Source organism: Sminthopsis crassicaudata, chromosome 4 (assembly GCF_048593235.1).
Source record: "Sminthopsis crassicaudata isolate SCR6 chromosome 4, ASM4859323v1, whole genome shotgun sequence".
NCBI lineage: Eukaryota > Metazoa > Chordata > Mammalia > Dasyuromorphia > Dasyuridae > Sminthopsis > Sminthopsis crassicaudata.
The window spans coordinates 385,146,781-385,163,474 of NC_133620.1; the positions used below are offsets into that span (position 1 = coordinate 385,146,781).

Sequence of the window (16,694 nt, forward strand, 5' to 3'; positions counted from 1 at the left end):
CCCTATTGTATACTGGTACCCACCTACGTGAAAAGGATCAGTGCATTTGGTAAATACTTTCTAGAGATTTCACAAAAAGAAGAGGGCAAGAGTCACATATAATGGGAGGTATGGAGAATCTGTACCTGATCAGTTAGAAGTATTAATACTGAAGAGATCTTGTATCCGTCAAAGTAGAAAGGTAGATTGGCAAACTGCTTACATTTTATTTAATGGAATATTCTACACACCTTATGTACTCAATAATTATTTATTGGTAAAGATAAAATTAGAAATGACACATTCCAAGAAGTAGGGGAAGGAGATATATAAGAAGACCTTTAATCTATGGAACCAAAAAAGATATCAATTTTAAAAAAATATATTTTAAAAAATAAATACTTCATTGAATATTGTTGGAAACCAAATGTTCCCATGGAAGAAATCAGTTTTCATATGCTTGATATAAATTAATTTTTATTCAATTTTACTTTGTCTTTAATTTTTTAAGGACAAGAAAATAAACTTGACAATTATATTGAATGAAAATTAAAAGCTGTTTTCTTACATTTCTGGAATTTAAAAAAAAAGACTTCCATGGCCAACCTGAAAATATCATTCCTTTTCAGAAAAAAATATGATTTATCATTTCAGTGTTTTCACACACATATTAGTGGTTTAGGTTAGAATTGAGTTGAAATGCCCTTCAGTGTGATAACTAAATTAAAAATTCTGATTTTAATGGAAATATTGGCACATGCTAAGTTGGTGTAGCTATGGAAATTGTAAAGCAAAACAAAACTTCAGATGAATTATGAGTAATGTCTACATTGGGTTTCAAAAAAGGAATAGTTCAGGTGCTCTAGGTAGAAGGACGTGATCTAAAGAGCATTCTCTTTTGGTAAAAGATTGCTTCCCTTAGGCCCTGACAAAAAGACTCAAAGAAACAACAAAGCTTCTGGGAACCTGAGGGAGGTGAAGGAGACATCATTATTATTCCTTCTGCTGCCACAGGCCTCACTGTCTGACCTTGTCTAAAACCCATGGCCAACGTATACTTAGTGATCATATCTTTATAATAGGTTCCTAAATGCCTGAACATTCCACCTCCCTAGACACAAGAATTAATGGAACAACATTCGAAAAACTTGGGAAGCAAAAGCATCTCTTGCTCACCTCCTAATATGCTGGGATGAAAGTAATACACTTTGTGATCATTCTACTGGCTGCCTCTGGAGTCTTAATGCAGTTTTAAGCTTTGACATCTTAAAAGTGAAGCAAGGTGATGAGGATTGTTGAATTTTTCAACTTTAAGCTTTAAGAGCTTTCAATTTACTAGAACTTTTGGAACTCCCTGAATTCATGCATAATCTGGGCCTTCAATACTTACCTATGGATGTTCATGCAATAATAAAATCATTTCCATCTAATAATAGGTAGCATTGATATATCTCCTTAAGGTTTGCAAAGTCTTACACATATTAATTAACTCATTTGGTCCTCATAATAATTCTGTGAGGTAACTTCTTACTATCCTTATTTTACAGGGAAGGAAACTGAGACTCAGGGAAATTAGTTAAGTCACTTACTGAGAGTCACACAGCTAGTAAGTGTCTGAGACAGACATTTTGATTCCAAGTCCTGTGGTCTATACACTACTGCTTCTAGCAGTATGTAAATCTTCATTGGCTAGAAGCTTGAAGACTTCTGAATGGATGTTATTGGTCACAATGTCTGTCCCACAAAAGCCCAACATCTTTCTTATCCACAAGCCCCTTGGCAAATAATTATAATAGGAAACTATCCTGCGTAAGCTTCACAAAGGGAGTGAGACTCCTTGGATAGGAAGGACTTAGGGAGCAAAGATTTATTAGCTCAGATCCTTTCTATTTCTCAGTTCTCCAAGCTTCTCTAATTTCTTTTTGCCCTTGCCTTTCTGGAAGACAACTTTCTATAGAATAAAAAATGATAATGTATCATTCTTGGTACTAAAGAAGATCCTACAGACCTACTGTTTAATTTCCTTTGTGTTCCTCTGTGAGATATTATTTCAGGAATTTGCCTGAAATATTGTTAATTCTACCAGTCCCAAGTTGAAACTCTACCTACCTACCTACCTACTATCTATCTGTCTAACTAATCTAGCTACTATCTATGAATAGCAACAGCAAAATCATCTGGTTTAAATATTATAAATAGTGGGTGTCCACCACCATCCCATTGGTGAGCTGATCCCCTTTGAAAATTGGTCTGGGAGCTCTTAAGAAGCTGCCACTCTGTTGTACAGATGGAGGCAGGGGTGGGGTGGGGAATGCTCCCGCCCCTGTAAGGTGGCTTCCTCCTCCATCTGCAGAACCCAGAGTTTCAGGGTCACTGGATGTATCTTTGCTCCTAAATGCCTAGGGTGGAGCAGGTGAGGCTATGGGGTTGGAGTGGAGAGAATTTGCCTGTGACGTTGTGATTTATAGCAACCTCAAAGTAGGAGATTGTGTGAGTGTGTGTGGTATGTGTGAGTGTGTACGTGTGTGAGAGCCCAAGGAGGAGCTGCTGTGCTGTTGCTGCAGCGAGAACAGTCAGGGTATCCAAAACAGGCAGCAGAGGGACGAAAGAGAAGAGAAGGAGAAGAGGGAGGGAGAGGGAAAGGGAGGGAGGGAGGGAAGTAGGGAGAGAGAGAGAGAGAGAGAGAGAGAGAGAGAGAGAGAGAGAGAGAGAGAGAGAGAGAGAGAGAGAGAGAGAGAGAGAGAGAGAGAGAGAGAGAGAAAGAGAGAGAGAGAGACAGAGAGACAGAGAGACAGAGACAGAGAGAGACAGAGAAACAGAGACAGAGAGAAGTAGAGAAGGAAGGAAGAGAAAAGGAGAAAATAAAAGAGAGAAAGAAGAAAAGAAAGAGAAAGGGAGAAAAAGAGAGAAAGAGAGAGATAGAGAAGAGGAGGAAAGAGGAGAGAAAAGAAAGGGAGAGAAAAGAGATAGAAACACGAAACACGCAAGAAGCTCCCACACTCACACTTCTATAAGAAGGAGTGGTTGTGTTGAAAATAGGGAAAGGAGAGGGACTCCTGCTGCAGCCGGCTCCAGGATGTAGGCAATCAGCTGAAGAGCTCCTGCAGGCAGACGGGCTCATCATGAAGAAACATTCAGCCAGGGTAGCCCCTCTCAGCGCTTGCAACAGTCCGGTCCTTACTCTAACCAAAGTGGAAGGTAACGCATGTATCCCACTTGCCCTATGGGGGGGAGGGGAGAAGGGAAGACTTCAGGGAGACGGAAGCCCTTAAGTCGTCCGCAGACATTCGGGAAGTCTTCAGTGAGGAGATGCTCTATCTCATTCAGCCAGACCTGGCCCACTGTGGCCTGAGCCATGCCTCCCTTAGGTTCCCTGGGAGCAGGTGGGAATGTAAAATCTGCTCCATTGACGGAGACCTGAGTCTGCAGTGCAATGCGTGGGACTGTGTGGGGTGGATCAGTTGGCACCAGCTGCTGCTGTTGCTGCTGCCGCCCCAAGGCTCCCCCGCACTCAGACTTCAGGAGCAGCCGATTTGCTGCAGTGATTTTGGAGGAGTGTTGGCCTCTGGGGTGCAAACTAAACTGCAGATACTTGACTTTCTACTGGGATTACAAGAAAGGGAATCCCTTGGTTCAGACCTAACCCATCTGTCTCTGTCTTATTGCCCCCCTTAGTTCTTGTACCCCTCTAGTAAGCTGGCCTGCCCCCACCTGCCTTGGGACACCTGCCTACCAGATAGCAGGTAATCCCTGAGAAAACTTTCCCCCTTAAGTTACCATTAAGTTTTAAGCATCCACACTGTGGCAGACCAGGACGGAATTGGGGGTTGGGATGACAGAGATACTGCAGTGAAATCAGATGGTTGGGAAATTTTGTCTACACTGGTGTCATTCCCAACAGATGCTAAACTCTGCAGGAATGGGCAAGGCAATGAGTGTAACTGGCTTCTCTCCAAGTTGGATTTTCTATGCTATCTCAGAGGCTGTTCTGCCTTCGTGGCCTCTTTCTCCAAAGCCACAGGGATGAGCTCTCAAAAAATCTTCCCCCTACTCCTGAATTCCTCAGCATCCTCTATGTGCATCAGGCTAACAGGAGACCCTTTGTTACATGACTATCACAGTATTGGCCTTCACGTATGAAATGCAGCAGTTCTTCACAGCACTGGGCATGTGTACATGAAGGAGGAGAGGGAGGAACAGCAAGGAAAACATCCTCTGAATCCCTGAAGAGATGTGTCTCATTCAGATTCCTCTAATTTTGCTAAAGTGAGGGGGGAAATTGCCTTCATGTGGAGAAGGACAGGACTAAATGTAGTCAAAAACCAGTTTGGTTTCTTTAACTCCTTCCACTCTATGATCTTACAAGGAAATGGGCTGTCTCTACAAGATATAACTATAATTAACTCTTCATGAATCAGAACTCCTTCACATGGGAAGGTTGACAGATATCCTCTTCTTTCTCTCTCCCATAAGCAACAGTTCAATTTTTATCCCCATATTGGCATCAATCACCAGCACCATTTTCAAAGATTTCCCTTATTCTTTGCTATCTACTCCAGCCAGGTTTGCATCATGTAAACAGGCCTAGAGAGGAAACTTCCATTTAGAAACTTTAGTATTCATGATATCTCAAACCACTAGCCAAGAAGCCAGTAAATTGTCTCCCCCAACTCCAACTTCCTCCAAGGACCCTCAAAAAAAGCAATAAAAAATGCTTCCTCAATCAGTTTCAGGTGTAACAGATATAAAGTTGCTACAGGCCCCCCAAAAAAACTTGGCACAAGACCAGTCAGAAATAATCATAGTCTTGGACATGAAAGGATCATTGGAAGTGATCTAATTCAATATCTACTTGAACAGAAATTCTGCTCTACAATATCCCTGACAAGTCATCATCCAATCTGTGTTTAAATAATTCCATTGAAGGGGATTGGGCACTTTCTAAGGCATACTAATCTATTTTTGATAGCTCTAATTGTTAGAAAGTTTATTCCTTACATTAAATCTAAGAATACTTTTCTGTGGGTTTTATCCATTTACTGTTAATTTTGACCTCTGGAGCCAAAGAGAACCAATATGATTTCTCTTCCTCATGAAAGCACTTAGAATGCTTTTCTTTTTCTTTTTTTTTCCAAAAGATTATCATGACCCTTCTGACTTTTCTCATCTTCAGTCTAAATATCTCTACTTCTTCCAAATGATCCTCATATCAATGCATGCTTGTTGAAATGAGTTGAATGTAACATGTCTATAGTCCTCTCACTATCCTGGCTCCAGATTGTCAATGCCCTCTTTCTGTTGCCATCCAAGATCCAAAATTAACTCATTAAGATTATGTGGGATGACTATAAATTCTAATTAATCCAACTCTTAGGCTGCCTTGCCCAGGTCTTTATATCTCTATGAATCATTGCCACTGATGAGAAGAAACAATTTTATTTCCAAAGTATGTCTGTTTTATGGCAGGAAATTAGGGAGTCCCCTCTCTGGAAGATGTTGGGCAATGAAATTACATAACCAGAGTGAATACACCACTCAGCCAAGAAAGGTGCCTACATGCTCCTAATCCTCATTACCATATGCTTCAGCAGTCTCTCTTCTGTCTACCACTTATAGAACTGCCACTTCCAAGAACTCCTAAAACTGCTTAATAAATATTCACTGAATTTTTTACAGACAATTCTCAGTGGAAAATATAATGCTCCCCATTAGCTTACCTGTGACACCAAATACTCAGAGTATTGCTCAAGTGCAATGAAACCCTCCTTCCTATTCCTGGTAATTTTCTGTCCTTGAAAAATTGATTTTTCCTGCCTACATAAAGAACAAGTGACTAACCTCTAGTCACACAGGAATAAGGAAAGGATAGAACTGCTTTGTCTAAAAGAAAGGTCCATGTGCCCATGCAATTTAGGTATTATCTATAGGTATTAAGTCTTATTATGACTTGTTTGGATCAGTACATTTTAATTTGAGTCCACTCTACTAAGCTTCATAATAGCAGAGACTCCATTTAAGTAAATAAGTCTTTATTAATTACTATCATGTCAAACACTATACTTAATACTTAGGATACAGATACAAAATACACCACAAACCCCCAAGAATCTTACATTCATGTAGTGATAGACGGCTAAAATTAAATGGAGATTATATCTAGAGAATGGATTTTGGCTCTGGGGAGTAGATTTGGTGACCAAAACCATAAATCAGTTAATTATCAAGTCCATTTTAGAAATAATGGTAGCATCAATTTGATGACCATTCCCAAAGCAAGAGGTAGAAAAGCAGAAGGCATGTAGGTGGTGAAATAAGATATGATAAGATGGCAAAGATAGAAATTGCTCTGACAACAGTAGTATTTAATTGAACTGAATTAAAATTCTATGTGGCAGTGATCCTGGTCTAAGTGAAAGAGCTTAGTACTATCTGACATAAATAGCCAACTTTTTCCTTGCCCCATGTAAAGAATATGTATGATATCTATTCTGTTAGCCTAGCACTATGTAAAACTATGAAGTAAATGAAGTTTGCCTTTTATGACCCTTTTCCTATTCCCCACTCCACCACCTCCACCATACTCAGGTACCCAAAGCATTTTTTTTTAAATCTGTTACCATCTGTCTCTATAAAATCTGTCCTCAGAATCTGTTGTAATTTAGACCTTAGTGTAAATGAATTCATTTATTACCTCTCATAGGTAGCTTTTAAAAATAATTTCAAGTTATCAATGAATAAATAAGGGAAATATTGGAGGAGAAAGGCTTCCTGAACTCCTAAAATTATATCCTGTAAAGAACCTTCTACTTTGCCCCATATGTAGGACTAGCTACTACTGTTTTTTTAATTATACCTTGGTGAAATGACATGGTTTAATACGGTGGTCCGTAAACCAAAATCCATGATGCTATATCATCTAGATATATGTGTGTATGAATAACGTGAATATATAATATATACAAATAATATAAAATATATATCCCACACAGTATGTTTGAAGCAATTATGTTGAAATATCTCTATATATGCACATATATACATATATGTAAATGCAATAGTTTTATATATACATGTGTCTGTGTGTGTATATATATATATATATATATATATATATATATATAAAACGGTGTTTCAATAGAATTGTTTTGATTTATAATCCTATGTATGTCATGCTTGTATTTAAAAGCATGATTTAGAGAAGGGATTCATAACCTTCACCTGACTGCCATCAAAGGAGTCTATGATCTATACAAGGTTAAGAACCCCTACCCTAACAGGTAAAGTACTGACCTTAGAGTCAGAAAAATTTGATCTTGAATCTCACTTTTGACACGTAGCTGTGTGACTATTGGCAACTAACTCGATCTCTTCCTAGCCTCAGTTTATTAATTTATAAAACTGGAATAATATTACCTGGATGTTCTACTTTACAAGGTTATTGTGATGCTCAAATGAAATAGTGAATGTATCATACTTTCCAAATCTTAGAATAGTCTATAAATGTCAACTATTGATGTTATTCACCTGCTCTAATGCTTAGATCCATATAAGGCCTGAGGTTATGAAATGTGGCCTCCTCTCCCCCACTTTGTGAACAGGTGCTTCAAATCCTGAGACAAGCTGGGAATGAGGCTGGACATGGAGTTGTTAAACAGGCCTGAGCTGAGCAGTATGGCTGTACTTGTGCTGTGCGACAAACACTTGAGTGGTGAGTGAGGTACCAACAGTGGAGTTACTCCTATTGGGGAACACCCTCAAGGTTTTCCTTACTAGAAGAATTGAAATGTAAGAATATCTTGAAGGATCAAGCTGTATAAATTGAACAGCATTTTTTAATCAATAAGGCAAAGAAAAAATATAGGTTCAAAATGATTATTTTTAAAGGAAAATTATAATGAAATTTGAGTGTCAATTGATTGGCCTAGTCCTTCAAGTGTTAATGAATTAAAATGTTTATTTAACAGACCTGCTGATGGCTCAGGAGACTAGGGACCCTCTCCCACTAACATGTCCCATCTCTGAGTTTACATGCAGAACATGTTCAGTCTTGGGATAAATTAATCTCATAAAGAAAGGAATCGGATTCTTTCTTATTGTTTCTGGCTCATCATACCCCAACCCCAGAGCAGAACCATGAAGACAATTACTTAAACAAAGCTTAGGATTGGTTCATGCCTAGGGTCTCTTCAAAAGGGATTAGAAAGGTAACCATTATCATTATGCAGAGGTTCAATATTGGACTGCTATTTATTCTCTTTACAACAACCAAAATGTTTAAAACCAAAAAGATTCAAAATGACAAAGACTTAAAATAGGAAGTAATAACCCAAAACTCCTATTATACTCTTCTGAGAAGTCAACACTTAAAACAAAAATGTGTCTAGCTGAACTGATATTTCACCTTCCCTGTGACCCTGCATTCTCTGAAAAACTCCCTTAAGGCTTTTGTCTTTGTGCAAGTCATTTCATGGCTTGAACCCATCCTCTTACTTATAATGAGGAAAAGAAATATAAGACAGAAGAAATATACAGAGCCTTGCTATTCAGTCTTATGCTTAGTTAAGCTACACATGTTTTCATTGCCACATGAAAGCAATTGGCATTGCTACAAGGGTTCAGAAGAGACTGTCTTTACTCAAGGACAAGAAGCTTCAGAGAGAATTCCAAGCCATATATTCAGAATATAAGAAGAAGAAAGCAAAAATAGAAATCATCTCTCCCTTTTAAGCCTATGACTAGATGGCTCTTCTTGGTTAAATAATAAATCTTCTTTGATGATGCAGCCCCCTCTTCCCCTATAGCCAATCATGAGGACTAAGGGACTGCTTCATCATTCTGAAATTCATTAGTCCTAAGTACATATGTCCCTGAAAGTGAAGAGAGGTATCAATTCAGCATTGCTCATACTCCATGGGTTTCCTTTATCACTAACATATTTGTTTTTAAATAATCTTCACATGGCATTATTTAGATTTCTATGTCTCCCATTGTAACTGATAAACCCTATAGTCCAGCAAGCATCCCACATGGGAACTGATTTCTTGAATCATATTTCAATACAGTAGCTGTTTTTACCAAATTCTGCTTGATGTGTTGAGATAAAATAAGTAAGCTATTATTTTGGATTAAATATACTTTCTGTCCACATACAGAGTGCTACATAGAAACAGCTGCAGTAGATAGAACATTGGGCCTGAAGTCAAGAAGACAAGAGCTTGAATATGTTTTTAGATGTTTATTGCGTGACACTGGGCAAGTCTCTTAACATTTCCCAGCCTCAATTTCCTCAAAGGTAAAATGGGAATAATAACTGCAACTACTTCCCAGGGTTGTTGTGAAGATCAAGTGAGATAATATGGGTGCTTAATAAAAACTTAAATATTTCCTTCTTTCCTTCCCTTTAACATGAAAGAAAAGAGATTTAATCCCTTTCCTTGTAGCAGATCAGGACCCATTTCTCAGTGTCTTAAGCCTATTAGAAGGAAAAGGGGAAAAAAAAGATTCTTCTCTATAATAAACTCATTACCCACATACATTCTTTATTTATGATTCTCTCTTTTCAGCATTTCATGTTGAGTTTGGCTTTAGTTCTATTTTTTAATAATTTGCATTTTGTGTGCTTGTTTTGGAAGCAGTGAATCATTTTGTTTTGCCTTGGATGCTTGATGCTAGGTAGTTCCCATATTGTGGTGTTTCTGTTTGGATGAGAGACAAGGCCACAGAGAGGGAATTCAACTTACAAGGACTATTTATTAGACTGTGTAATGAGTCTCCCAAAATGCATCATGAAGGCATCATTGTATGGACTAGGAAACCAAATTTAGAAATGAAATCTTCATTTCTAAGTGGGTAATCAGAATAAAGATATGAATGGCTCAAAGGAGAATGGAGAAGTGATTGTTGCCATTTTTCAGTCTTGGCTTCCAAGTCTTAGATGTTCTGTGATCCTAAGAGTGGCAGACAGAAAGGTTTTTACAAAACCAATAGGTACCTAGATCATCAATATTTAAAAATATCTCATTCACACTAAGTTTAAAAAAATACAAATAATGAGATAATATGGTGTAGTAAATAGGGAACTGGCCTCCTAATCAGGAATACCAGACTCAATCCTATCACTCACATACATTGCCTATTTAACTCTGGGCAAGTTGCCATTAGAGACAACTCTCAAAAGCTGTAAATTGCAGGAACCAATCTACGTTGGGAGTTCCCTGCATAGGGGAAGAAAATAAACATTTATATGGCTCGTACTCTGTTCCAGGCACTGTGCTAAGTATTTTTACAAATAACTTGTTTGAGTCTCACAACAACCCTGCAAGGTCTATGCTATTATTATACCCATTTTATATTTGAGAAAATTTATGTTGTGACTTGCCCATTGCCATACAACTCGTAAGCGTCTGAGGCTAGATTCAAATTCAAGTCTTGCTGACTCCAGGGGTATCACTCTCCCATAATGCTAACTGCCTTTCTACCAATGAGATTCAAAATCTCTTCCCCTAAGCCTCCCACTAGCATCCATTCCTGTATTAAGAAGCAATAATTGTGCATAATTAAACTGGTTATGACACCAAATATTCTCAAGGAAGGGTTGACCTTTGGTTTGGGGTTGTATACACTTTTGCAGAATCAATTACTATTTACAACTGTTTTTCGAACTCTTCCTAAAGTTTTTGCTCCAGTAAGATTGTTACGTCTCAGTTCCAAGGGAGGGCAGCATGTCTGTTATTGTTACTCTCATAGATGTATCCTATCTTGATAATACTGGCTACTTCTCCTTCCTGTGATATTAGCAGAGTCAGCCCTACTTCTGTCATCTTAATTGGCAATATTTTGTGTGGTATGATTCTAAATAAGCATAAGACCTGGACACATCAATTTCATTGAAAATATCTGAGTATGAAGACTTTGTCTACCAATAAAACAGATGCCTTCATTGCAACTTAGTCTTAAAGAGTTGCCTGGAGCATGGCTTATCCAAAGGCAAATAGCAAGTATATGTAAGAGACAGGATTTGGACCCAACCTTGAGGTACCCTATTCACCATGGTTTAACCATTGCTCTATGATACCTCTTGCAATAATTTCAGAAACATTACTTGTAGGCATCTCGGGCTCAAAATATCTCTTCCTCTGACTTCTTGACAAACTTGGAGTTCCTACCATTAGATTCATTCCTTAGTAGTAATGTAGTAATATCTAGCTAATAAAAAATACCAAGAAAAGAAGCAGAGAACAGAAAATATCCCCATGACCTTATGAAGTTGAAGATTTCATAACATCTTAAATTTGAAATCATTTTCACACTGACATATGAAAAGGCACTATCCTCAAAAGGAAGACCCTATCCAGGGTTAGGAATAAAAAGATTAGATTTTTTTTCTTCGTTTCCTTGTCAAGATTGGTTTGCCTAATTAATGTTTTTTGTCTTAATCAGAGAGCAAGATGGTGAGATAATGGGATACAGTTCAGAATAACAATAGTTAACATTTATATAGTGCTTACTATTGCCAGGCATTATGTTAGGCATTTCACAATTATTTTATTTCATTATAATTTTCATTATATTACAAATTTCATTTCAACTATTATTTCATTCATAACAATCTTGAAGCATAAGTACTATTTTTGTCCCCATTTTAATGGTTCAGGAAACTGAGGCAAACAGAGGTTAAGTAGCTTGTTCAGGATTACACAACTAGTAGGTATCCAAAGCTGTATTTTAATTCCTGACCACAGACCCTGCACTCTCTCTATTATGTCACTTAACTGCCTATAACTAGATAAAAGGAATTAGAATTGGGCAAGATCAAGTATATGGGGTACTATTCAAATACATGGCCATTGCTGTTAGGTCCATGCCAGGAGTCAGTGATGGAAGAGAATAAGAGCAGTGAACACCTGAAATATTTAATATTTAAGCCCTTTCAAAACCAGATCCATCCTAACCTACCTTTCCAACTTTGTTATATATGTCCCTTCCTGTATTCTGAAATCTAACCAAACTGATACTTCTCTCATCCTCTTTTGGAAAAGGATGATCCTCAGCCCTCCTCACCTCCTTTTCCTCTTACAATACCTAATTTCCTTTCAAGCTCAACTCAAGTCCCAGCTTCTTTATGAGGACTTCCCTAATCACCATCTATTGCTCCTAACCATTCCTTGTCAAAAATCATGTTTATGTATTTGTTTTTTATCCTTAACTAAGTATATATTGTCTCTCACAACAAAATGTAAGTTACTTGAATACAAGGACTATTTCTTTCTTTCTGTCTTTGTATTCTCAACACCCAGCTCAAGGCATGGGAGGGACTTACTAAATATTTCTTGATTGATTGAAATGAATTCATAGAAAGAAGACTGGGGACAATAAAGGCACTAGCAACATTTTTTTCCTGCTAAACAGTTTTGTTTGTGACTTGCACTAATTATGAATGGTTTATAGTAAAAATAATCTCACCACTAACTCTATAAGAAATATTCATTCTTAAGTGCCAGTTAGCAGTTTATGAAATGATGTTAGCCATAAGATATAAAAGTCAACCCCCTTTTAAGAAAAAAATCTCAACACATCCTTATGGATGCTCAGTTCCTGTATCAACTGGAGGCAAGAGAATTGGGGAAGAAAGAATGCTTTTGAAGCCAGCATTTTTCTTATTACAACAATCCTAGGAGGAAGGTGCTATCATTGTCCTCAGTCTACAAATGAGGAAAATGAGGCAAATAAATGTGAAATGTTTCATCCATGGTCATTGTTCATCCTTCATTCTCAAAGAGAACCAATGACATCACAAGGATGATGTCTTGACTTACTCATCGATTGGATTTAAGAGAAGCAGAGTTGCACAAAGTTATCAGCCTCACTTCCTCCTTCAGAATCATCAAAGTCAAGATAAGTGATGATGGACCAGGATGCAGTGGCTAACCATGACTTACTATATTAAGGCCTTTCCCAAGTCTCAGTTTGTCTGAGTCAATGCCCATTCAATAAATAAGTGCTTGATGAGAATTGAGGGGAAAATGAACTAATTTACCATCACAAAATATCATGCCAAGAGGGCAAGGTCCTCAAAGTTTCTGGCCAGAACCAAAACCAATTGCTATTCAAAGTATAATGCCAGAGAAACTGAGGTAAGATAGAGATTAGGGCATATTTAATAATTTATTAAATGGGAAAGATTTACTAGGACCAAATGGATCCATGGTTTGGTCTCAGAGCCGAATGAGACTATTGTCTCCGTGAATCCAGCCAACAGTGTGAGTTCTCAATGACCTATATACACATGGCTCAGACTCAGGTGGTATACTGAGGCAGGGGAGATATCAGGGTATTGAGCCTCTGGAGAGGGATGACGTAATAGGTGTAGGCATCCCGGACATGGGGAGAGGCATCTTGATAAGATGGTATCTGACATTCTGATGGCTTAGGATGGGGAGAGGCATTCTGATATTCTAAAACATAAGATCTTTTATCCTTATCAAATATTCTTATAAAGAAGGTGGGGAGGTTTTGCAGGACTGAGCTTTGAGCTGATAATTATAAACTGAAGCAGAGAAACTGAGTCAGGACTGGGTCAAGATAATTAGGGAAACTGAGTCAGGACAATAAAAAAGAACTGTGGCATAACAACAGAACTAATACATATCTGGGGGAAATTTTGATTTTAGGTCTTTTGACTTGAAAGTCAGGAGTTTATCCCCTACTCCACCTCCATAGATTGTGAGTTCAGTTATAATTTAGAGGTCATTGAGTCCAATCCCATTTACATTTGAGGAAACAAGTTTAGAGATGTTGAGTGACTCACACAGCTACTAACTATCTGAAATGGGATTTGAACTCAAAGGATACATTGCAAGTCTCCTTCAATCAGTTATCATTCTGTCTTATTCTCTTCTTAGCTTGTTTATCTCAGATCTTTGTTCTAGTTCTAAATGCTGTGCCAACTCAGTTTGAACAGAAAACCACTGAGCAGTAGCTAGCAGCTGTTATATTCCTGTGGGTTATGATCCCTGTTGCTTTCTGAAAAGGTCCTGATTGAAATACATCTATTCCAAGAAGAATGACCCCTTAGAAACTTGTTGATTGCAGGAATGAAGCAGCTGCCAGAAATCTGCTCTCTATATAGGAAGTTCATGTAGACTCTTTCTCATCTCAATGCCTCTTCTTGTAAATGCATCCCAAAATACCCAAACTCTTTTAGGTTTCTAAGAGCCCAGAGTATGATCTGTAGGTCAAATCTTCAGGCCAATTCCAGCTTTGAAACTTAACTTGGAGAATGGTTACTCCACCACTCACACACACACACACACACACACACACACACACACACACACACACATACACACACACACACACACACACGTCTGTGTGTGTGTGTATGTGTGTGTGTGTTTTAGTTCCTATAACATCAATCAACATTTAATGAATGCCTACTATGTGAATAGCAAGCAAGGTTTTTTTAATCCCTTTAATTTAAAGCTAAAATGTATTTTCAGTCTAGGCATCAAGATACAGTAATCAATTATTTTCTTCAAGATATGGTCCCTTGACTCTTTCAACATAATTTAAAGTTTAATCCACATTCATTCAGTTTTTCATGGACCAATAATCCATATCTTTCAGCATGTGCTACACATAAAGTTGTCTTAATATTGATGAATGAAAGCATGCTATTTGAACATTTGAAAGTCATTCAGGTATCCCCTGGGAGATTAAAAAAGAAGAAAGAAAGAACAATACAAAAATGGCTTTTTGTTGATGCAGTATATCCAGCAGATTTAACCAAGGCTTTTAGGGTCGGAATTTTGAATTCTAATTCTAGCTTTAATCTTGGCTCACTGGGGAACCTCGGGCAGCCTTGATGGACTTCATGCAAAAAGAAGTCAAGTATCTTTCTCAGCCTTTGAAGAACTGTTCTGGCTGAGAACTCACCAGAGAACTTCATAAATAGGAAGTGCTTTTATCATGTATTATACTAATGTAATAACATGTAATGTAATAAAAACAACTTCCCTTTTTCTCCCTAGCTCTACTTGAGACCTCATAGACTTGCTCTACAACAAAAGCAATTCTAATTCATGCAATTTTATCCAAGTCAGACTCCTAGAAAGAAATATAGAGCTCATCTAACAATGAAGAAACTAAGGTTCAAAAGAATTAGATGAGCAAAGTCAATGATATACCCAATGTAGTAAATTCAACTATTATCACCTGACTATCAAAATACATATTTTCAAAGCAAACCATGATGTCTCATTTCTTTCTCATAGCCAAGATTAACTTTTGAAAATTCTTTTCCAAATTAAAAAAAGGAGTCAAATTCCATTCAAATCAAAATTCAACTCTTCATTCTCTTTCGCAATTTGAGTTTCAAACTAAAAGGTTTCTTTGGGGCCACATCCCAGACACATGGAAGTCCTCCAACAGAAACTAGCCTCCGGAAACAAAAGAATCAGGGTATTGCCTCTTCTCCTTGATTCAGCCTTCTTAAAAGGCACCCTTCTTATCCATTGTCAATATTCAGAGATAGGGAGGCAAGGAAAAGGTTATGGGGATTTCCTGAGTCTAGTGCACACATGTCTATTTTCTTCTCTGTTTTCTTGTACTCACAGCCAAGTTCCATACCTATAATGAAATAATGCCTCACCTCTAACTCTTAATAAGCTACTAATCAATAAACTCCACTGGCTCCCTATTGCATTTAAGGACAAATATAAAATGTTCTCTTTGGCATTCACTATTTCCTTGCTATCTTTCCAGGATTTTTTGTACCTTACTCTAACATATGTACTCTTACCTCTCGGTTGTTCCTTAAAGAAAGTTTCCATCTTTCAGCTTGGGGCTTAGAGATTTTCTGGCTCTCATTCTCTGGCTATACTTCATGCCTAGAACACTTTCCTTCTCTAATATAAATACTGACTTCCCCACATTCACGTTCCATTAAAAGTTCTGTTTTCTGTAGGAAGCATTTCTCAACCCCTCTTAGTTCCAGTGCTTACCCTTTATTGATCATCTTCTTTTTAGTCTGTATATGGCTTGCTTTGTTTGTACATTGTTGTCCCCATTACATCATAATCTCCTTGAGGACAAGGATTGTCTTTTGTCCTTTTTTTTGGATCTCCAGCACTAATACAGTGAATAATACATAGTAAGTGTTTCACAAATGTTTGTTGATTGATTAAAAGTCTTAGCTTTCTTTAAGGTTCCCCTGAAATGCCACATTCTCTAAAAAGTCTTTCTTTTTACTTCTCAAATTATGTTAGTTTTGCTTCATTATTTACCTTTTTAATTTTCCCCTTCCCAATATGATATAAAGTGCTTGAAAACAAGGATCTTGTGTTCATTTTTTGAATCTTCATACTAAAAAGCAGCATAGTATACTAAATCAGGGGTCAGCCTTAGATTTGGGAAGATCAAAGTCAAGTTCTACTTCTGATACAAACTGTGACCATTGGTAGGCCATTTAATATATTGATGCTCCCAAGAAACTCTCTAAAACTACAAGTAACAAGCAAGTTGTTGATCTGCTTTGGTGGAGGAGAGTTTCAATATTGGGAGATACCTATAATGTTGAAATCATTCTTCTCCTTCCTACCCCCACAACAAATAAGAAATTTCAGTGCCTATTGCAAAATAAATACTTAAATAAATTTTTGCTGAATCTAGTTCCCTTCCACGGGCATGAAATACCTCCTATGTCCCAGGCATCATCC

At 37.6% G+C, this 16,694-nt stretch overlaps 1 protein-coding gene across 2 annotated transcripts in view; it reads left to right on the forward strand.

The window, feature by feature from the left end:
- The window catches only part of SLC35F3 (solute carrier family 35 member F3), a 511,111-nt gene that overhangs the window by 364,840 nt on the left and 129,577 nt on the right, over positions 1-16,694 (forward strand). The window contains exon 1 of one of the 2 annotated variants that reach the window (XM_074262423.1): positions 2,688-3,177. The exons of the other annotated variant lie outside the window; for it this stretch is intronic. Coding sequence (XP_074118524.1) covers positions 3,102-3,177 — 76 coding nt within the window. The 5' untranslated portion in view covers positions 2,688-3,101. Of the gene's footprint in view, positions 1-2,687; positions 3,178-16,694 lie in introns of those variants that run through there. 2 annotated transcript variants of the gene reach the window in all.